This window comes from Lissotriton vulgaris, chromosome 11 (assembly GCF_964263255.1).
Source record: "Lissotriton vulgaris chromosome 11, aLisVul1.2, whole genome shotgun sequence".
Classification (NCBI taxonomy): Eukaryota; Metazoa; Chordata; class Amphibia; order Caudata; family Salamandridae; genus Lissotriton; species Lissotriton vulgaris.
The window spans coordinates 1,008,286,519-1,008,310,230 of record NC_141699.1 but is presented as its reverse complement, the minus strand read 5'-3'; the positions used below and the strand labels follow the sequence as shown (position 1 = coordinate 1,008,310,230).

The 23,712-nt window shown below is 42.2% G+C and overlaps 1 protein-coding gene across 1 annotated transcript in view; it reads left to right on the top strand.

Annotated features, from left to right (window-relative positions):
* The window catches only part of LOC147683929 (uncharacterized), an 879,194-nt gene that overhangs the window by 695,810 nt on the left and 159,672 nt on the right, over positions 1 to 23,712 (top strand). Inside the window, 3 exon segments of the mRNA XM_086942580.1 lie at positions 3,000 to 3,125; positions 6,572 to 6,703; positions 12,086 to 12,214. Coding sequence (XP_086798706.1) covers positions 3,000 to 3,125; positions 6,572 to 6,703; positions 12,086 to 12,214 — 387 coding nt within the window.

Genomic DNA, 23,712 nt, shown 5'->3' with positions numbered 1-23,712 from the left:
TACGTGTAAGTTGTACATGTCCTGGTCGTGAAAAACACTAACATTTATTTGTCACTACTGCAAGGCCTATCTCTCCCACAGAATAGCACTGGAGTTGCTTTATTGCAGTTTATAAGTGTAATTGCAAAATGGGAAGTGATAACTAGTTCATGTTTGGTGTGTCTGTAATCCGAATTTAAAATCCTAACATATGGTAAAGTTGGATTTTAAATTACAATTCTGAAAATGACACTTTTAGAAAATTGGCAATTTCTTGCCTTAGCAATTTGGAACCTGCAGCCTATCTCTGATCACATGACTGGGTGTAGTTGGTCATTTGGCATTTTGTATTCCTCCTAGACAGCCACACACAATGGGAGCTTAGGTGTGAATGGTTGGGGCATCACTGGCAGGATGGGAAGAAGGAGCTGGGCCAAGCTTCACTTACATCTGACTATGCTGTATCCTATCTCCACACAAAGGACTGCATACCACCTGTAGTGAGTCCAGGGCCAGGAAAGAAGGGCACCTGTGCTCTTCAGAGGTATGCCTTTAGAAGCTTCTCCCACTTCAAAGACACAACTTTGTATAAAAGAAGGACCTCAGACACCACCACTTGAGTATGCTTCTGAACCTGTTAATACTCTGCCAGGAAGAAGGACTTCTGTGCTGCTGAAAGGTTTGCCACTCTGCTGGACTGCTCCCTTGAAAGAGCTATTGCCCTGCTGTGCTTACTTACTTCCTGGTGCCCTCTTGCCTGGGGAGGAAGAACTAGACCTGCAACACATTCAGGACCCAGGACCCTGGAGTTATTCAAAGGGTTAGTCTGCTGGCCTCCTGATCTGAGCCTCAGAGGCATAAAATTCTCCCCAACAGCTCCTGGACCTGTCTTCAGTGAGTTCCTGACCCCCAAGTGGTGCACATCAGGTTCTGGACATATGGTGTAGCTCAACAGGCTCTTAAATCAAGAGTTTGTGCTCTTTGCGACCACACACATGCCCATTGGCAGCGGATCTGCACCGCTCATGCTGAAAATCAGCGCAAGCAGCTGCAAGGAATTTTTTGCACAGCAGTATAGACAGCCTGTAGGGACCACTAAAGCAAAGCTCGAGCCCACCCATCCCCAACACTAAGCCTGCCCTTTGCGTCATGCTGACCACCACATGTAACGCTCTTCTTGCTTCATGCGACCCTCTCCAGCGGAAACAGGACTCTTGGCCCAAAACTTGAAAAGGTAAAACTTCAGTGGGACTAATCTGGGACAGTGTCCAACCCGCCCTCCATGATGGTTGGCCAAACCTTTTGCTATTTCCCAATCCAGCACGACCAGATAGCTGCAGTTGGCGCTTTATGCTTACTGCAATTTGTTTTTTAGAAATTCATAACTCCAGTTCGACTTATTGGATTTTTGTCATTTTGGTCTTGTTTTATTTATTAAATTAAGCTATCTTTCTAACCTGATGAGGGATCTTTTTGTGTGGTGTTCACTGTTTTATTGTTTGAAGTTGCATAAATACTTGACACATTGCCTCTAAGTTAAGAGTGACTGCTCTGTGCCAAGCTACCAGGGGCTTGAGCACAGTTTTATTTGGGTTTACTTGCGCCTTCCTCAGTAGCGGCTGGTGTAGGGGTTGAGTGGAGGGGGGAGACGGTGGAGCTGGGGAAGAGGCAGGGAAAACAAATAAACATAAAAAACAAATACAAATAACTTACCTTCCACCTGCCGCCCGACAGTCTTTTCTGTGTCCTCACTGTTGCTCAGGCTCCGGATGCGGTCTCTTTCTTCATCTCGGTGCTGACTCGGGCAGAAAGGTAAGGACTTTTGCCCAAGTACAAGGTGAAACCAATTAATCCTGGTGATGCCCCACAGTTCCAGCATTGGTTGGTGCAGGCTCATTTTGAGGCTGGGGGTCTGCGGCTTCAACCCCTCAGCTATTCCCCAGTCTTGCGCTTGCAGGCTCTGAAGTGCGCGGGTCAGATTGGTTGCTGTAGGCAGCCGGCCAATCTGACTTGCACACTGGCAGGGGGCTGCGTTCATAGTGCAATTGCACTAATCATTTCTGCCCCTGCCATTGCACTGCAAATTCACAAGCCTGGGGCACATTAATAAAATTGTATTTATTACCATTTTATTAATGTGTGTGCCGGCTGCACTCGCAGCCGGTGGGGTGACTCTCCACTGCCGTAATGGAGGAGCCGCAACTGGCCTTACTCTGACTAGGATTTTGGTTGCTGCTTGACCAGGAGGACTCACACCCCAGTAAACCAATAACCCAATTTCTAACAAAGTGATTCAGAATACTCCGGATGCTAAACTATTTACACTTGCCTTTAGCTGAACTCATGTCAGGACAAGGGTGATGACTAATGAATTTTGGACATAGTTACTCAAATGTTCGCTGCCATCAGCTACTTTTTAAATTTTTTAATCACTCTTTTCAGCGCTCTCAAGTAAACAAAATCATATACCAAGCACTTTAGAAAACTCATTAACCCCTCCCCTGCTGATGGCGGAACCGCTCCGTCATCAGCCGCGGTGGCGCTGTGCTGATGATGGAGCGGTTCCGTCATGGCCCGCCCGACGCTCCTGCGCGGCGCGAATTCCGCGCCTGCGCTAAGCGTTCTATTGAGCGGGCGGGGCCATGACGGAACCGCTCCGTCATAAGCACAGTGCAACCGACGCTGGTGACGGAGCGGTTCCGTCACCAGCATGCGCCCGCCGCATTTCCACCCCGCCCCCTTAGCACTGCGGCGGAATAGCCGCTGCAGTGATGGGGTTAATATAAGTAACTGAACAAAACTTTAAATCATTCTGTAAGCATTTCCGCTTCATGTAGGAAAATGATTCTCATTTTCTTTTACACAACTTCCCCCAGTGGCGGTCATCACCAAAGCAGTCTCCATTCCATTAACATCCAAGAATGTGTACTTGTAGATTCCATAATTTGTGCTGCGGTTGTTCTTCAGCACATCTGTGTTTCCGTCAATCATAAAAATGCCCTTTGTGTTGTTTCGATCAGTGTGTGCGCCAGGGACATTCGGCATGAATTGTGGACAGAGATGCGACTGTGGAGAGGCCATGTGTGATGCAAAAACCGGCCGCTGTTTGTGTCCTGCTGGGAAAACTGGACTCTCTTGTGAAAACGGTGAGCACGATTCCGGTTTTCAAATACAAATAGTTTTGGCAGAATAAATTGCTCGACTAAAACTACTTGACATGTGTCTAACCACTTTCATTATTATCCGCTGTGTTCTTTCACAGTATTAAGGTCAAACTTTAATGTTTTAGATCATTTTCAGGTGAAACTCTAAGAGGAAAAGTTCGATTTTGAGATAATACGAGTAAAAAAACATAAAAGCATCGTTCTTATTAATTGCTTAGAAACACCAAACTGATAAAATAAAAGAATTGTATATTTCTTACTAATTTCAGCGATAACAACAAACTGCACTTTTTTAATGTAAGGTGACCTGTTGCTTTCATCAGATGTAGGAAACAACATTTTTATGTTTCATATGGCATTGCTGATTCTAAATATTATACACTTGTGCTGAAACCCTGAATAGAAATGTTATTGTAGCTGTAATTTGATAGGTGGAAAAAAATGCAAATTGCATTTCCGTACTGGGAGCAAAAGCAGTCCTGGCAAATTTTGTCACACTAGCCCCGAAACTGCAGAGAGCAAACGCTGCCAGGAGGGCATGGAGGGTTTCCCCCCCAAGAAATATTTGAGATGAAAGAGAACAATGGCGCATTTTACAGCCCATTTTCATCATATTCTCCTCCTTTCATCTATCTGCTCTCTCTTGTCCTCCTTCCTCTAAATGTAGCATTCCTGAATTAATCTCTTAGACGTTTCTTTTGCTTCCTCCCTCACTCACCTCCAATTGCAAGATGTTTCACAGAAAAGTAAACTGTGATTTGTGGGAGTGGGGCGAGTAAGTTTAGAAAAGGTTAAGAATTGCAGAAAAAGGTTATTCAGAAGGAGAGTTTATGATTTGGAAGGAGGGGGTATGGTCAGACGCATGACATCAGTCGCCGCAGACCCTGAGGTGCAGCTGGGCCCCCAAGCTGCGGGGGGCCCTCTCCGACATGGGTAGCGGGCCCCTGCCCTCAGAGCTCCTGACCGGGCCCATGGGGGCTGGGCCAGATTCATGTACTTTGCAGGGGGCCCACTCAAGTTTCATTACATCACTGGCTATGGTTAATTTCCTAAAGTATAGGAGAGAGAAATGTGGGGAGGTGCATTAGTCCAGAGTTTTTGATTCCCTGTCCACCAATAATCTAACTTTAATAACACCACCCATGCAGAGGACACGCTAGCTGCCAATATAGAACACATTCTTGCTGGCAAACAAGATACAGCCGATAATACACACTGTTGGAAGCCCAACACAATGGACCAACGTCCACCATGTTGCCATTGTGGACAGAGAATTGACAACTTTAACACCAAAGCTGTACAAAGTTATTTTTACAAGACAGCCAATTGCAAGCCATTTACAGAAATAGGCGTGCACTGGGGGGCGAAGGAAACTCTGCAGCAATAGGAACTGTAAGCATAGAACTGCTGAGATAGTGAGGGGTCAAAGTGGTTGATTTCCTAATGAAATCTTTCCAATACTGTTTATTTTATCAAGCAACAATGCGCAATAATCGGTGTATAAAGCACATACAAACAGGTTAACAGCCCTCGGTGTGTACTACCTAAATTGAATTATTTTCGAACACCAATTAAAAATTGGCCCTCTTGGCTGTCCAAGGCCTACCCCAGGGGTGACTTATCTTAAAAAGGAAGGTTTGGGCCTAGCAATAAGTTTATATATTGAAATGTCAGTTTAAAAACTGCACACACAGGCTACAATGGTAATGTTTAAAGGGCTACTTAAGTGGGTGGCACAATAAGTGCTGTAGGCCCACCTGTAGCCTTTAATTTATAGGCCCTGGGTATATGTAGTGCCACTTTACTAGGGACCTATAAATACATTACAAATATGCCTATTTGGAGAAGGCAATGTTACCATGTTTTAAGGAGTGAGCACATGCACTTTAGAACTGGTGAACAGTGGTAAAGTGTGCAGAGGCATAAGGCCAGCAAAAACGAGATCAACAAAAAAAATAAAAGAGTAAGGCAAAAAGTTTGGGGGAAGACCTACCTAAGGCTGACAAGTCTTACAAAAATCTATAGGAGCAAATGTAAAATATCATAGGGTTGATCTGAAAATGTGACAGACAATCTAGGAAGCCAATGTCTGATGGACATTCCCACAAACAAGCCAGTGGCTGAAGGGGCTGACCCAAACTCGTCTCTGAATATTGTGTTCTATATTGCATCTAGCGTGTTGTGGTGACATGACATCTGGCAACAGTTAAAGCCATCTGTAGCCAGAACTTTAAAGAAAACCAAGTAAAAAATACATTTGTTCTCTTTGAAACCTGGTATCACAATGTCTGTGGTCCATCAATAAGGTGGGTAAATGCAAATTCAAACAGAGGAACATTAGAATATGGCAGTAGCATACTCTATACGCGGTACGCAATTGCTGTCGCTAAAAAAAGAGCGCTGATTCACAAAAGCATTTATGAGTACAGGAAGGAGCACTACAAGAGTACTCTTTCAAATATTGTTACATGTTTTGTGAATCGACTGCAAAAGATCCAAAACCCTATCAGTAAAAATGCAAAGAGGACATAGTAATTTTTAGGTGTACGTACTGTTTCTGAATGTTCCCTGAATAGTCTAATTTTTTCCCATTTCAGATGTTTCAAAGCCAATTGATGAAGGCATGTAAGGGCATATAAAAAAGGATGCCAAGAGTACTACTTCATACTCATAAATGCTTTTGTGAATTCGCTCTGCTGTGTTTTTTATTCAAATTTCCCTGCACACTTACTTTTGTAAAGCGGGAAATTCCTTATCCATACCAGTACTTCTTTCTGTAAAGATTTTTTAACATTTTTGTTTGATCAATTGTTTGAGTAATCGATCCTTTACTTAATTTGTACATAGCACTTATTCAACAGAGTTCTCATGTTGCTTGAGTTTAGTATCATTTTGCTATGATGTTTCACCTTAGGGGTTTTATTCTATCTTCTGGAATTTTAGCAAGATTCTCTTCTTTCATATTTCCCAATGATAAATCACTAGGAGAACCCTATTTCATGCTTGATCTATCAAAACAGTTTACAGCAAACAATGGATTTTTATGTTCTATGTGCTTTACTATCCAGCATTTGTCTCTCCGTTTTGTCACTGTATCCTGGAAAATCTTAAAGGAAGTCACCATTACCTGTGATCCTACTTACATCAAAGGTGAAAGCTGGTCATATTGTTTATAATTGTTAGTTAAGAGTTTAGCTGTTATTTCTATCTGTAGACTTCTCATAACACTCCAAAAGTATAATTGCCATATTCTACAAATCTCCCTTTTAAACCCATGGCATTATCAATTGAAATGTATGCAATATACAGAAAATGTTAACCAAAATGTGTGTATAAAACTAGAGCATGTCCTATGTGTCACATCAGCTTTATTATAGAAACTCAGATAGGTATTACTGTACTAAAATAACTTTTTTTTGTTTTGTTAGATTGTAATGACGGTATGTGGGGGATAGGTTGCCAGTTCACCTGTAAGCCTTGTGAAAATGGAGAGAAGTGTAATAAGGAAACTGGAAACTGCGATTGTCCTGATGGCTTCTTTGGAAAATCCTGTAATTTGCGTAAGACCTTAAATGTATTCCAATTTAAAAAAACTTTAGTAAATGATTTATAAAATATATCCATGAATGTTGTCTATGGTTTAAAAAGATATTTAAGGTCATTATTGTTTTTAATATTTAAGTCTTGTCCGCTATTCTGAAAGCCATTGAGATTTTTCATCTAAAAGGAGACATAGTTGTTTCTCTAATACAAATTGTATTTTTCTAAGCAGAGCTGTGAAGGCTAATACTGCAGACAAGAGTACCATCAGAGTATCGGGAAATTGAGCAGTAAACAAACAATACTTCACTAATATACTCATCCAAGATGTACACAGTAAAAGCCAATTATGTCTAAGACAAATGATGGAAAGAGGCACTTATTGCTAAATATGAATAAAGAGAAAAGTTTCCATTAAGATAAAAGAGCAAAAATCAGCTCTTCTGAAGGTCCCTTTTCTGGCCAGACAAAAGCAATAGCATGCAAATGCTCAAAGAAGCTACTGAAGTGTATCTTCGATGTTAGCACCATCAGAAAATGGCAAGAGATAATGTGTCAGTTCCAAGACATTCACTGGCCAGGAATCTTCAAGCCTTGGAATTTGTGCTGTCGTACTTGAGACCCCTGCATCAGCTAGAACGAAGGCGTCTGTTCACTCTTGTCAATCAAATCTTGCAACAAGAAATGTGAAAGCGGCATCAGTGATGACTGCTGTGTCCAAATGTCGAGATGAAAAAATTCATGGAGTAAGACTAGCATAACTATCCAAAGAATGACCTCCTGGAGGCATATCCACATGAGGAAAATAGCAGAAGGTTCCATAGTTATCAGAGAGGAAGACCAAAACTCAAAGAAAAAGAGTGTACCACCAACTCTGAGCGTTTTAGCGTCACACTGGCACGAAGAGCACCACACTAAAATTGTGGGTGAAGGCCCTATTCTGTAAAGGCCACGCTGAACGTTAATTCAACAAGATCCTATTTCTGAATTTAGTGTCCCCATGGCCATTCGCAGAAACAAATCCATTCAACTATTGATCACTAAGGTACCTGGTACAATCATCTTCAAGCTCTCCCACCCTTCCACTGTTGCTTTGATGGTAATCTTCCACCCCACTATTTTAAGGTATCATAGCATTATTAGTGGTTTGGTGAAGGATGGTTTCAGTCAGTTCGTTTTTATATACAAAAGGTTTCTACTGTTAGGAAGTGAAAACAAACTTTAATTTGACCAATAGGTTTGCCTAATAATGACATAACCCCTATAGGAATCGAAATGCAGGCTATTGAGGTAAAGATCAATCTGTTGATATCAGCTATGATTGAGGAGTCCCACTGGCAAATCAGAAGGACTCACAAAGGCAAACATGTGTTTCCCTCAAGGTATCCATGGCGGTGCACCATTCATAGCTTGCCTTAGTTATCAAGTCAACCCTCCATATAAATGTGTGTGATGCACTGTGTGTCACAAAAACAACCACATAAAAAAATATATTTATTTACTTAAATTTTGAAAGCAGGTTTAGTAAAACAGGTAAACATGTAGATTGCAAATAAATTGAACATTGGTAAGGGATTTGAATATTACTAAAACAAACTAACCATTCTATGTGGAAAACTAGTAAAACATTATAAAATCCACTCTTGGAATGCAGTCTCAAGTAAAGCTCCCTCGGAAATGCACACAGTCAGATATCTATTTGTTGACTGGATCAGTTGAAGCTTTTCTAGAAGTTGATTTACCACAGTGAGTGAATCCTGTTACCTTTATCTGAAGAACAAGAACCTTTAGGTGAAATTCTCTTTACAGAGATAAAAAACATAAAGCGAGACAAAGCGGTTTTTCTAAATGGTGAGGGTGTGCCTTTTGTGGAAGGATGCTTCTGGATCATTTTAGTCTTCAGAATACCAAAAGGGTGGTACATTTTCTCACAATAAATGGTTTGAGCGCCACATCGAAATTTCTATCAACAATTTGTTTCAAAGCATATAGAGAATAACACTCTATCTGAGATATGCACATAAAGACTGCTTGCCTAAATCCAATATGAATTCCCCTTCTACTGCATGCATAGTGGCGCATTGGTCTTTTACATCCTGGAATGACATTGAATTGGTTACAAAATTTAACAATGTTTCCTGGTATCAAATATCAAGTAAAACTGAGGTTCTAACTTGAAAATTCTTTAATAATTCTATCCAACGCAAAACAATTATGTCTTTTCATTTCATCTAGTAAGGTGGGCCACCCTGATTTGATTCTGCAAGTTGCACTTTATCTATCCCGAATTTAAAATCAAGTCTATGAGCTTGATTTAGAGTTTGGTAGTTAGGTTTCTCTAGCACAATCATGATGGAGTACCTTCTCCCCAACACCCTCGGTCCGCCTGCTCTATCATGAGTTGAGCAGACTGCCAGTTTTCTGGCAGCAGTGCCCCAGCTAGCTCCACCATCTGAAAAATTACTTTGTTGACCCGTAGAATTGAGGGTCATTGGAATGAGGCCAACAGCTCACCCTTCCTAGTGAGAGCAGGTAGTCTGTTGTCTTTTTTGTTGTCTGTATCGGAACAGAATAACACAATACTGACCTTCACCCCACTGAGTGCCATTAGTTTCTTTGTTTTTCAGAAACAAACCCTTGCTTTTGGAGTCGGGGTTTGAAAAACAAAAAAATGTTGGTGTGCAGCCACCAAAATCCATGTATCAAAGTTTCAATTTTTTCTCAAGAGCCTTTTGGGTGGCGGATCCTTAAACATGTTTTTTACTCCAAATGAAAATTGGAAAGCTAAGCAGCTTTATTATATCCTTCTATAATTTGTGTGACGTGGAGAAAACTGAAGGACTATAATGAAGGATTCCAGAAACAAGATCTTCATTTCACATAAAAACAATAAGAATTGTTATAAAAGCAAGAGTGCCTTCAATATAGACTACCTTTAATTTCTATGAAAAAGGAAGAAGGGAAGTCAAATTAGTCTAAACCTACATTAATAAAGGCTACTTTGCCATACACTTCAAAAAAAGAAATAAAAAGTATCCAGCTCCAGTGAATTTAATTAGAACTCATTGGGAAGAAAGGGAATGTGCTAGGAATAAGGAGCAATACACATTCAAAGAGGGTGGGTCGAGAAGGAAGGAGTAACATAAGTTTAATTGAAAAGCATGAGACAAAGGAAAGAGGATGGGTCTGGACAAATGAATGAAAGTGAGGTTTTAGCAAGGGTATAATGAGCAACAAACAGTGGAAGGATAGCTGAAGGAGGGTATGGGAGAAAGGAGAAATAAGACGCACATACACAGGAAAGAGGGAATGTGGAAGGGAAGAATGATACGGGCTGTGGCGGGGGCATTGAAGGGCAGCACACAAGGAAAAGAAGAAGAGATGGAAGAAGTAAAAGAGAGTTAGTGATAGGTGTTAGAAAAGAATATTGAGATACATTGGAAGTGAGAAAAGAGATGAGGAAAAAGAAGGAATTGTGGTGGGAAGTACAAGAAGCATGACACAAGGAAAAAGTGTGAGGACTAAGAACAAGAATTGAAGAGCTGCAAAGAGTTTTCCAGTTGTAATATAGTCCATCTTCCATTTCAGGGCAGGCACTCCAGTGGAGGAGAAAAGATACACCCTAACATCCAGTAGTTTCAGTTGAAAGAGAAATACTCAAGCGTGTCCGGCATGGGTAAGAGCGGTGAGGCTGGGTAGGGTGGGGTGTGGGAGGTGGAAGTCTGCTGATGACGAGATAGGTAAAAAAATTAAACCACATGCCTTGCGTTCACCGCATCACTGAGTCGGCAATGCGATGATCACAAGGTAGGCGTTTTAATTTTTTTAAAATTTTACCTATCCAGTCGTCTGTAGACTCCCCGCCACCCCGCCGTTCCCCCACCCAATCATTCTTACCTGTGCCAGCCGTGCCTGGAAATACTCCTCTCGACCGGAGCCAAGATGCTATTCACAAAGTCTCAAGTCAGTGACTGAAAGATGTTGGTCAAAAATTCAATGGCTACATGGGGTCGACACTTAGCCAAACTGTCAAACCCAGACCAAGCATAGCCTACATGCATATGCTGCAAGTGCTATTCATTCTCACCTCTTTAGAGCTGCCCTCTGCTGTAAAAATCTGCACAAAACATGTAATATTCCTAGTAGACAGCCCACTGAAATGATTTTTCAGTTAAGTTTCTTTTTCTGTTTTATTTTTGTGTCTATAATCATTAAAGACTTCACGGGGTATCATGTTTTAAGGCTTACCCAGATAAAGGAATTTGCAGGTGAAGTCTGCTAAAGAACTTTTTAAGATCGTGTGTCAGTCCCATTGATTATCAACACTCAGATGGTTCTAAATAATGCTGCATATTACTTGTCACCCACAGTTAAATTAGGGCAAATGCAGAAAGTAGATAGATTGTATGTTTATTTGGGAATTGGTACAATGCTAGGTACTAGTGCTGGTGTGCAATTCACTGTATGGATACGCTCAACCCTATCTAAAATCAATCCATGTTCGCCCACAAATACAAAAGTATGGCAATGATACTTGCCTTTTGGAGTTTACTCATTAGTGATGTGTGATGTGTGGCATTCTATTTCACAAGATCTGAAAAACATTCCAGGTTTGTTACCTTTTTGGAGGAATATGCCTCTATAGAAAAGGATATGTCTGCCTTTATTATTTTATGAGGCCTCCTTTGTCTATGCTTGCTGTTTTTTGCCTTCATCTCTTGATTCGGAACCTCTTGGAGGGCAAACACCTTCTGAATTGAGGCTATGGTTATTGAGTGTGTAACAAAAAATATAAAAAACAAAACAAAAAAATCTTTTTAAAAATGTGTTTTGGCAAATGCCCCACATCAAATCCAACAAACTCTAAATCAATCACCTTCCATGTTTGCACACCCTGAATAAAATGCAGAATCTGCGTATCATAAAACCATATGTGTGCATGCTGCTTAGTGGCAGTGAGAAAGTGGTGTCACCTGATGGGCAGCAGAGTAATATGTTGCGACTTCACTGAAACTCAGGTAGCCACAAAGGAAAACCAAGGGATAGTGGTACAGGACAAGAATGATGTCACTGATAGAGTGTGTGTGTGTGTGTGTGTGTGTGTGTGTGTGTGCATGTGCGTGTGTGCGTGTGCCTGTGTGTGTATGTGTGTGTGTGTGTGTGTGTGTGTGTGTGTGTGTGTGTTCGCAAGCACATTTGGCAAATTTTCCTTGCCCCCACCCTGTAGCCTTTTTGTAGCAGAAGACTCACTACCTCATTCTGAGATTAGCAAGACCGTTTGTGCCCATTTTCTGCAACGCTGAATATTGGTCTTAATGCTCAATTTCAACATTTTGAATCTGTCCTATTAATATATTTGAGGCAAAATTTATTGGATTCATATTTTCATTTTCTGTCCCCAGGATGCCCCGTTGGATACTTTGGCAGGAAATGTATGCGGCATTGTAGCTGTGATAACAATGCTGCCTGTCATCATATCACCGGGCAGTGCAGCTGCCCACCTGGCTGGAGAGGCCAAGATTGTACAGCGCGTAAGTAGCAGGATCTAAAATCATTTAAGCCAGGTGGTTATTGAACTAAGAACATAACTGTGAAACATACAATACAAGGGTTATTCATCCACATTTGATACAAGTATATTTTAACATATTTAGTTTACCCAAACAATTAATACCTTGAGTAGGTTAGAGGTTTGTATGTAATGTCCAACTATTCTGTCCATGGACCTGGCACCCCTTATAAATGGGTTTTAAGTGTCCTTGGTAATTCTGTGTGTGCGCTGCTAAACATTTGGGCTTGACAATGTGGCTATCCCACTAGATAGTCCATAATGCGACTGCCAGGATCCAATAATTTATCAAACTTGTTTTGGCTCCCATGTCCAACATAAACCAGATGCCTTTCCATTTGTCTCTTGAATAACTGATTTAAATCTTTGAATAATATTATTATAGTCCAATTTTAACACTTTGCAATATTCTTTCTGCCAAGCCCTTTCAGAACCTTTACACTTTTAAAAGGTTGCCAAATCTGACAAGCTAGGTGTTGGACAAGTGTAAATGGAAGAGGATCTAAAACTAAAAAGGAACCAATGAAATGATGGTCTCCTTGAATCAGTCGTCAAAGGGCGTCAATTGGGTATAAAGATTTGGCATACAGAGCGCAAGGTGAATCACTCTGAACTTCATTCAAGAGGCATACGTGTTAAATTATGCCGAATTGTAGGGGTTTTATTGTGGGTACAGTGGCAGTCCTGGAGATTATGGCAGAGAAAATATTGACTTCTGGTCCATTTATGGAAGAAACTTCTTAGAAAGAATCTCTAGTGTACATTGGTAAACAATAAGATGTACGGTATGAACGCTTACACTCATGGTGCCTACAAATTATTGATTAAAGCAAAGTATGCAGTATGGGGGAGAAAGGATTACATCAAATCAGTCTATGTAAGTGACTGAGAGATTAAAATTTCCTAAAACCACATTCTTAGAAGCTTTAAGCAAATAAGGTGTAATAGATTCAGAAAAAGAGTCACCAGCATGAACTAAGTTGGCAGGCCAGCTGTAAACTGTGAGTTGTAGAAAGGTACAGAAATGAGACTGTTTAATGATGGCTGCTAGAAATCCCAGCCTTGTGCATGAATTGTAATAGCTACTGCACCTCCAATACCAGCCAGTCCTACCATTCTATAGTCATTGATGACCGTGGGCACGCCATCAAGTCCACATGAAGGACAAAGCTAGTTTTCAGTTACTACTAAAATATTCAAGTTAACCTCTTTGGTCAATACATAGATTTAAATGCTGTGCTTGGTCGGTGATGTAATATTGAGGACCATTGCTGAGGGGCAGCTCACAGCTTTTCATCAGCGTGGCTGCACTCAGAAATCCAGCTGTTCTCATAACAACCTGGACTTGTGGTGCAAAGAATATGGATCCTGACCATCCAGGGTCAGTGATAACAGAAGAGCACAGTACACGTAAAGTCTCACAACTACACCCAGGATGAAAAGTGTAGATAGGAAAGAGTCATGGGTCAACAATAGTACTGCATGCCTCCAATCCTGTTCTGCATGTAACTTTAGCTTGGACATTTGTATTTGACTCATCTTGGGTGCACTGCACATACAGTAGATTGCCATTCCATTCCAACAGACTTTATTTCGGTCTGTAAGACCTTGAAAAGTACACAATGCAAGCAATAATACATAAAACAATCAATATATGAACATAGAATAAGAACAAAGCTCAGTTTAAAAACTCCAAAAGACTCATCATAAAAAAGGAAACTAGTTGACTATGGATATTGCTAGTTAGGAAACACAGGTTGGCCCTTTTCAAGTTAGCAGCTTCTAGATTCGATTTGTTCAGTACAATCAGTATTTAAAATATAACAGGTTGAAAACTGGTTAAAATGTGTAAAAGTTCAAAACAAGTGAAATGAGTAACATGTCAAAATAATGACTGTGTGAGACTTGCTTGGTTACAGAGCTAAATTTAGCAATGCCCTCCGATGGTGCCACATAGAATTCAAAAAGCGAGAAACAGAAAAAACTATAGGCGGATGGGTATCCGTTCGCAGTGATCTAAAAGCCTCCACAAACTGCCTAAACCGCAAGTTCCTGCAAAGTGTGACTAGCCATCTCCGGGGATTGCAGAGTTATGGTACTGAAAGCAGCAATCTTATGGGTATAATTCGTAAATGGTTCCTGTGAGTCCGCCTCCCCCCGTTTCGTTCCGAGGCCACCGAAATCATCTGCTGCGTCCCGCAAGGATCTTCACTCAGCCCCACCCTCTTCAAAGTCTACATGAGTCCTCTCGCAGCCATCGCACGCCAACACAACCTCAACATCATCTCCTACGCCGACGACACCCAGCTGATCCTCTCCCTCACCAGAGACCCCGACACCGCCAGAACCAGCCTCCACGAAGGGATGAAAGACGTCGCCGAGTGGATGAAGAACAGCCGCTTGAAACTGAACTCAGTCAAGACGGAAGTCCTCATTCTTGGACCATCACCCTCCGCCTGGGACGATTCCTGGTGGCCCCCAGCCCTTGGCACCGCCCCCAAGCCGACAGACCACGCACGCAACCTGGGCTTCATCCTGGACTCCTCCCTCTCGATGACTAGACAAGTGAACGCCGTCTCCTCTTCTTGCTTTCACACCCTCCGCATGCTCCGCAAGATCTTCCGCTGGATCCCGATCGAAACCAGGAAGACGGTCACCCAGGCCCTCGTCACCAGCCGGCTGGACTACGGAAACACCCTCTACGCCGGAACCACTGCTAAGCTACAGAAAAGACTACAACGCATCCAGAACGCCTCAGCCCGATTTATCTTGGACATCCCTCGACGCAGCCACATCTCCAGCCACCTGAGGAACCTGCACTGGCTCCCCGTCAACAAGAGGATCACCTTCAGGCTCCTCACCCACGCACACAAGTCTCTCCACAACCTAGGCCCCAAGTACCTCAATGACCGCCTGACCTTCCACGCGCCCACCCGCCAGCTACGGTCAGCCAGCCTCGCCCTCACCGCCATACCACGCATCCGAAGAGCCACCGCCGGAGGCAGATCCTTCTCCTACCTGGCAGCCAAGACATGGAACTCCCTCCCCATCCACCTTCGGCTGATCCAGGACCACCTCACCTTCAGGAGACAGCTCAAGACCTGGCTGTTCGACCAGTAGCGGCCCCCCTCCCCCCAAGCGCCTTGAGACCCTTCCGGGTGAGTAGCGCGCTATACAAGTGTTTTGATTGATTGATTGATTGATTGTATGTGTCCTCCTGTTTGTAATCGCTGTTTCTACAAACATTTTAAAAGTTCAATCATGCCTGGGTGGTGTATCGTCTGGCATGGATACATTTCTACAAAAAACTACTACACCTTTGGACAAGCAAATAGTCCCCACTATGCACTGCTGTGTTCCTGGATCCAAGAGCCTAGATCACTTGTCCATACCTATTTGAAAATTTGACATTATTTTTCTACATCAAGTAGTTTATTTCTTCATCATTATGTTACAGTCAAAGATGTGACATCTAGGAAGACAAAAACGTGTAGCCCAGAAACTCCTGTTGCATACAGGGCTAAAATAATCAGAATTAAATAAATGGAATTCAGCAACACAACATTCTAAATTTAATTACATAATAAAGCGTCCATGGGTGAATATTTTTGCCTAAATACAGAAATAGTCATTCACAAGTTTTTTTCCTCAGTCTGTTGGGGCCAGATTTTGGTTTCATGGCTTGAATACCGGTTTGTTAATCACAGATGATTCAATCTCAAGCCATCTGATACGTACCTGGATTTGGATCACATTTAGACCTCAGAGGTAGCAAAGGAAATACCAAGAACAGAACAAAAAGTAAATTGTGGTGTAATATTCACAGTGTACTTCCTGCAGTTCCGGCTGTGAATTCAGGCATTAAACTTAAAATAAATAAGTATACAGCAGTGCAATGTACGCTCTGCTGAATAAAATGTTGAAGAAATGAAATAAAAATATACATTTTAAACAAATGTTGCAGAATTGTAATATTTGCGACATATCGGAAATAATGTGTTTAAATAAAGACCTCACCTATGTGCTGTAGTGACTTAACTTGTGATGCTAACCACAATTTATTAACAATGCTGAGGAACAATTTATGTAAGTTACATTGTTTACATTGGTGTACAAAAATAAATACATGTGGACAAAACCAATATTATTTTTTAAATCTTTTTGTGCTTCACTCTGTAACTTTCCAATACGTTTTATGCAAATTATAAAAATCAGGAGTTTGAGGGATAAATTATTTGGCTTTACAGTGTTATTTTGTGTTTCAGTGGCACTGTATTTGCCTTTTCCTAAAATAGATCATTTTTGGGTAATAAAAAAAATGGAAATATGTAAAGTTCCAATCATGTCACTATCCTATTTAAACGAAAGTGGCATATAAAATTTACATTTGTCTATACTAGTAAGTTGTGTTGGTATACAATTGTGTATTTAAGAGTCTCTTAACTTCCGCATTCTCAGTTATATTAATGTCACCAAGATTACAGTCATGTGACATAATTTCCTTGGAGGTGTCAGTGTCAGATCATAAGATGTCACTTCCAGTGATGTCATTGGGTCAAAGGCAAGTCATGTGATATCACTTCCGTTTCCCCAGGCATTTAGCCAACTTGGCCCATGGCCTGACTTTTCATGAATTATATGCCTGGCCCCATAGTAATTACCAGCTGCTGAGATTAATTCAAGCATTCCATCCATCACTCTTTTGTATACTTCGGTGGTCATACGACAAAGCCCTTCGATATGCTTTCATAGTAGACACACTTTTTTCAATTTTAGACAGATTTCTTTTTACTATTTGTTGTTTACAAAATGAATGAGGTCACAAAATCGATTGATAATTTTTGTTTGTTTCAGTTGATTATTTATAATAGCATGTGCTTGACTGAAAGAAATGAAGTGCGAGAGAAATACTGATCTGCAGACCTTGGTGTTTAAATACTAAGGGGCACATTAGTATGGCGGGCGGACTTTGTCCGCCCCCCATGCCAGTGGGAAATGGTACCGCCTGCTAAGGGTGCAGCGTTCTCGCACATCCCATTAGGATGTGCCCGCCACACTGGCGGGCCCATCCAACATTGTGGTGGGCGATGCTGAAAGCACCGTCCGCCGCAATACCAAAAATGCATGTTGTGCTTTTCAATGCCCAATGTGACAGGCCCCGCGCGGAGCCTGTCACGTTGTAATTTGAAATGCACGAGGGTACCATAGCCCCCCCCCATGTGCCTCTCCTACCCCCTGAGTACCTGGGGGCCCGCAACAGGCCCCAGCAAAAAATCCCTGCATGCCTTTCCGTGGCGGCAATGCCTCCTTGGAAAGGCATGTTCCCGTCCACATCTTAATATGGCTGGCGGTGTCTAACAGACACCGCCACCATATTGATCCCTTTTCCGCCTGGTCGACTTGTTGACCGGGCGGAAAAGCGGCGGATGGTCTTTCCGTCCACCGCAGCCCCCCAGCCATGGTAATATGGCGGGGGTCTTTGCAGCAAGGATGGCGGGCGGATCGCCCCCGCCGGGCTGGTTCTGTCTACCGCCAGCCAGGCGGGGGCGATCCGCCCGCCATCCTAATGGGGCCCTATGTTTTTAGAACAAGCATTTTGGTGAGCTGCCCTTTCTTATTCAGGAATAGTATATAGGTTTCTATTTTTTTGTATTATTTGTGCAATTTTATATAGCACAAATTTGGCCAAAGGCATTAGAGCACTTTACGTGAGCATCAGATTTCATTGCACAAGGTAAGATTTTGAGATTCACCCAGAATCATAGAATGTTGAGCTGAGGGTGTGACTCGAACCCTGTTCCCTAAAGTAGGCATCGCTGGATGTTCGGCTGCACCTCCTCCATTCTAAAACAAGGAACTGCATAACCTTTCCACAGATCTGGCACAACAGGCCCAATTCACAAAGGATCCCGCACTCATGGCGGACACCACGCAGATGTGGTGGGACCTCAGCAATGAGAAACTGCAATGCGGATGTCCCACCATGACTTCAGACCCCTGCAATGACAGCGGGGCATCCACCACGAGTGCAGATGCCCTTTGAGAATCAGACCCAAAATCTTTATTTATGAACCTATTTTTCTTGCCTTGGTGTCTTCGAGAGTTGACGACATGAAAAAGTGTGTCACATAGGCAAGAAGCATGGCCTTGATTACCCCCTTTAACGCGTGCGGTGCAATCACAGCTGTAATCTATCTTGATCGCTAGCAGTGCTGGAAATTTTTAATTAAAACACAGCAAGCAGCTAAAGTATGTTTTTCTAAGTTGGCTGTCTTTATTTTAATTACTAATTGTGATCATAAATTAGCATATTCATTAGAATATTCCGAACCGGCCTGCCAATCAGATTTCTCAGTGTGAAGTAATGATGCACCACCGGTGGCTCATATTAAACAACCACACTGATGCTCTATAATATAAACAAAAGTGTGAAAAAGCATTAGCATTTTCCTCATTAAAAATGCCTTCTTTGCTGTTATCTGTTTACAAGGTATAGCAGTGGCATTGCTGCCTTGAAATATCCTTTTTCACAGATATCTTGATTCTGGCAGATTATGACTATCTCTGTGGTTCTGGTGTGTGTACTTTAATCCACAGACTCACTCAGTCACTGACTCCAACTGATAGGAGGGAAATGTTCATAGTCTGGGCAATAGAAATATATATTTGGTTCTGCTCTGCTGTACTGTAATCTAAAATTATTATTATTAAAATATTATTTAATTTATTTCTGAAGCACTTCATTGCCTGAAAAAAGCATCCTGGCGCTAACACAGCCTAATGCAGTTGGTCACATTTTACCCCACCAGTCCCACCTTAAGTGATTTCCTAAACTGACCAAGATCTTTTTTTTTTCTCGTAATTTTTGTTATTGAGAAATGATTGGTAAAGTACAAAAACCTTAAATTCATTATACAAGATTTAAATACAATGTATCCGGCAATGTAAAAGCATAAAATCCATTGGAACCTTAAAATTGAAGGATATCACAAATAAATACTCATAAGATAGACATAGAGGTTATACATCAGATGATCAATATAAAATACGTAGCACCTATTTTTATATAATTCAGCAGCATATGACTATTTCTAAAGCCTTGTGGCCCTCCAAGCGGCCACCGGTGCCCATACCTTGAGACCCATTTCCCGTACTTTTTTTCCCTTGATCTCGTAAGGGGCAGCCTCTAGATTATGCATACCTTGGAGTCTGGTCAACCACATCTGGAAAGATCGTGCCACTGTATCTTTCCAGGCGGCTGAAATCAGAATACGAAGCACTGGTACTGATACCAGAGCCTCCGTCTCAGCTTTTAAAGCAAGCTTGCTTTCAAAGCCTAAAATCATCAATGATCGGGATAGATTTATTTTGATATCTAGCAGCACCTCCCAGAAAGCCCTCGATCTCCTTTTTATTCACTCGAAGTTTTTCACACTGATAAAACATGTGCGTGAGGTCCGCCGGGCCCTTCAAACATCTGGGACATCTATTATCCTCCCTCATCCCCCAATCAAATAGCTTAGAGGGAGTATAATATAAGTTAAAAAAGTGTTTTAAAATGTTGTGCTTTTAAGTTGGAGGAGCGCAAGAATCTTTTATCCAGCTGCAGTGCCCTGTCCAGATCAACATCGGGGTCTTCCGGTCTTGAGGCCCATGCAGTCTCCGTTTTCCCCATATCATCCTGAATTTCCTCCATTAATGCTATATATATGCCTTTGATTCTGCGTCCTCCTCCCATCAGATAATCCAGTATACTACACCTTTTGCCTAGAACAATGTGGGCCTTTTAGATTTGATTGTATGTGCAACTTGATTATGCTTAAAATCTTGATTGTCGAGCAGGGGATATCTCTGTTGGATATCTTCTAAGGGGCTAATCTGTTCCCAGACCATGATATCCCCCAATGTGCGAATACCCTGTCTCTCCCAGTGTTTCCACATACCGTCACTACATAGATTAGGGAACAACCCTGACTTTCAGAGAGGGGTATGGGGGTTAAATGTTGGGATTCCCAAATATTTCTGTAATGCTAGCCAGACCCTCCATATACTTTCTAATGTCTTATATCTAGTTTTCTTATAATATCTTCTATCAGTCCTTCTCAATAATACCCTGTTTGCCTCTCTGCCTAATATCAATTCATAGATTGAAGGCGAGCTGTCATTCCTATTTGAGGTATTCGGTCCCTTATCCCCCGATCGAATAAAATTGCCATATGGGTTAGTAAGCAGGACCAATGATAATACCTTATGTTGGGTATCCCCAGACCGCCTCTTTCCTGCGGCAATGACATACATTTTAGAGATCTCCTGACCTTTCCATATTGCCATAGGAAGTTCATAAATATAGCTTCTATTGCTTTACCGTTTTTTCCGTCTATTAGGAATGGGATAGCCCGAAACATATATAAGATCTTTGGGAGCATGGTCATTTTAAGGACATTAGCGCGTCCTACTATTGATTGATGTAGTGTGTCCATCCCTTTTAGATCTGCCTCCATGGATTTCATTATAGGGGTAAAATTATCTCTAATGATGTAGTCAGGTTGAGCATTAATCGTTACCCCTAGGTATACCGCCGAGTCTACAAACCTCGAGTATGATTTGGCTATATTCCGGGAGCAGAGCACTTGTGTCTTTTCTGCATTTAGACGGTAGCCTGAATGTCTGACAAATGTCTTGGTAATATCAACCAAGACCCGCAGAGCAACATCGGTTCTACAGAGATGACTGCCAAATCGACGCCATATGCCAATATTTTGGTCTCGAAGCCTTTTGTAATTACTGGTTTTATTAGAGGGTTGTCCATTATCCGCTGTATTAAAGGGACTATATAAAGCGCAAACAGAATGGGTGAGCAGGGACACCCCTGCCTTGTCCCTCTTGTTATATATATCTTCTCTGACCTTTCACCCATCATTTGAATTTTACCAACTGGATCTAGATACATTGCTTGAATACCTTTCCGAATTCTTAGTCCAAACCCCTTTGCCTCCATCACCTCCCACAGAAAATCCCATCTAACACGGTCAAAAGCTTTCTCGGCATCGAGGAGGACCATTGCCAACCCCCCCTCCCCAGCAGCATGGATATCAAACAAAGTGATTGCTCGTCTTATGTGGTCCCTGGTGCCTCGGCCCGGAATGAAACCATGCTGCCAGGGAAAGACCAGACCCCCAATGATCCTCCCCAACCAGGCTGCCAAGATTTTTGCATAGATTTTATTATCCGTGTTGATAAGGGTTATGGGTCTATAGGAACCCGGGTTTTCTTTTGGCTTACCCTTTTGATGGAACACCACTATATTAGTATTACACCATGACTCCGGTATTTTGCCCGTATTTAAAATCCCATTAAATAAATCAAGGAGCATAGGGGTAGTTTTCTCTGATACCTTTTTATAAACTTCCAGAGGTAGACCATTGGGGCCCGCCGCCTTACCTGATGCTAGATCTTGTAAGGCTCCCAGTAGCTCAACCATAGTGATGTCCTTTTCAAGAGTATCCCTGTCCTCCTGATCGAATTTAGCACCTAACTCCCCCATTCTCCTATTGGTATCTCTGCTGCTATTTCCTCCTCACAGAGTGTTTGATAGTACCTTTTAAATACATTCAGGATTTCCAGAGGCTCGTCATAACCCTGGCCCTGTTCTGCAATACGGGTTACGACGTTTTTGGAGGCAGCTTGTCTAATACGCAGTGTGAGCGCTCTACCTGCCTGTTCCCCTGTTTCATAGAGCCTGCCTCTCTGTGCTTGATATTCGAGGGTTGCTTTCTTTGCCATTTGTTTATGGATATCCGCCTTAATAGAGGTTACCCTTGCTTGGCTGTCTACTCTCCCTACCCTGCGATATATCCTTCCCATGTTGTTCCTCTGCTTCTATCAGTTTATTCACTAATTCCACCTTTTCTAGGCGGGTCTTTTTCCAATTTTGGGCAGCATAGCTGATGGCTCCCCCCTAAATGCCGCTTTATAGCTGTCCCAGACGGTATTTCTTGAAGCACTAAACCTATTTGCATTTAAAAAAACTGAGACCAGATCCTAATATGCTCCACATAAATATTGTCTGCTATTAACTTTCCATCAAATGTCCAGGGTCTATGCTTCTTAACGAATCTAGGGGGGGTCCAGAAGAAGGATCAGAGGGTTATGATCTGAAATTATCTTTGGCAGTTTCCGAATCTTAGCCCTACATCAGTAGGGCTAAGATTCGGATTCTGTGGAGGTGATCATAAAATAGTCCAGTTTAATTTACTTCTGGAATGGACATGAGAAGTATGTAAACCTGGGGTTTCCCGGTTCCTTATTCCCCCATACATCAGTTTGACCATATGATTGCATCATGGAACAGATAGCACGAAAAACCCTGTGTTTAAGGCCAGCATATACTGTTCCCCTCCCCCCCCCCCCAAATCTGCAGTAATATTCAGATCCCCGCAAACCACGAGAGGGGCTGGCCACCCAATCAGCTCTTTTTCCATGCATTCAAAAACCCCAGGATCATCCTGATTGGACCCATATATCCCACAAATCGTAATACCTATATTCAATTCACACACTGCCCATCTGCCCATGGTGTCTGCCCTAGATGTCTTAACCCCACCTAAGCCCTCCTTCCCTATGATAGCCACACCCCTTATAGTTGAGGTCTGAGAAGAGCAAGAAAGGATCTCATAGCCATTTAACTTTAACCAGTGTCTTTTGCCCCCATGGTAAATGCGTCTCTTGCAAGCACAAGAGGTCCATCTGTTCGGATTTTACAAACTCGGCAAACCTCCCTCTCTTTTTCCAGTCATTAAGACCCCCGATATTTAGAGAGCAAATCCTAAGTTTGGACATACTTCTTTCTACAATCTACCTTCTCTTTAAACCCCATCATTTGACTGGTACAGACATGTTTTCCACCTAGATCATCTTTCATAAGCCGGATTACATTATTACTTATGTCAACAATGATCTTTTTTTTTGCAGTTTTCCCCCCCACCAGAACACCTCCCCCACCCCTCCCTTCTGCCCCCACCCACCCAGCGTCCACCCCGTCCTCCCCCCCCCTGCCCCCTGAACCCCCTGAACCCTGCAACCTCCCTCGTGAAGCGCTCAGACAAAGTCTGTGCGCGTGATGGTTTTACAGCATAAGCAGTGAGGACAGCTAACAAAAAAACAAAAACAAAAAACTTCAAAAAACTCATTGCCCCTTATAACATACTATTTCCAGCTACCAGCCGTCCTTTCTCCCACCTTACTATGCTATACTATATGTTAGACCTGACATCATTGGCTTGAGTCTCTCCTCCATTTTTTTCTGTGCGCCTCCTCTGTTTACGATGTTTTGCTGGTATATCGCTCTGGGCACTGTGCCACTGCTGATCAGTGCCGCGGTGAAAGTGCTCCCTATGTTAAATTACTGTATTGATTGACTTCCATGTTTGGCTTATTTGGTTTACTATCAGACTCCAGTCT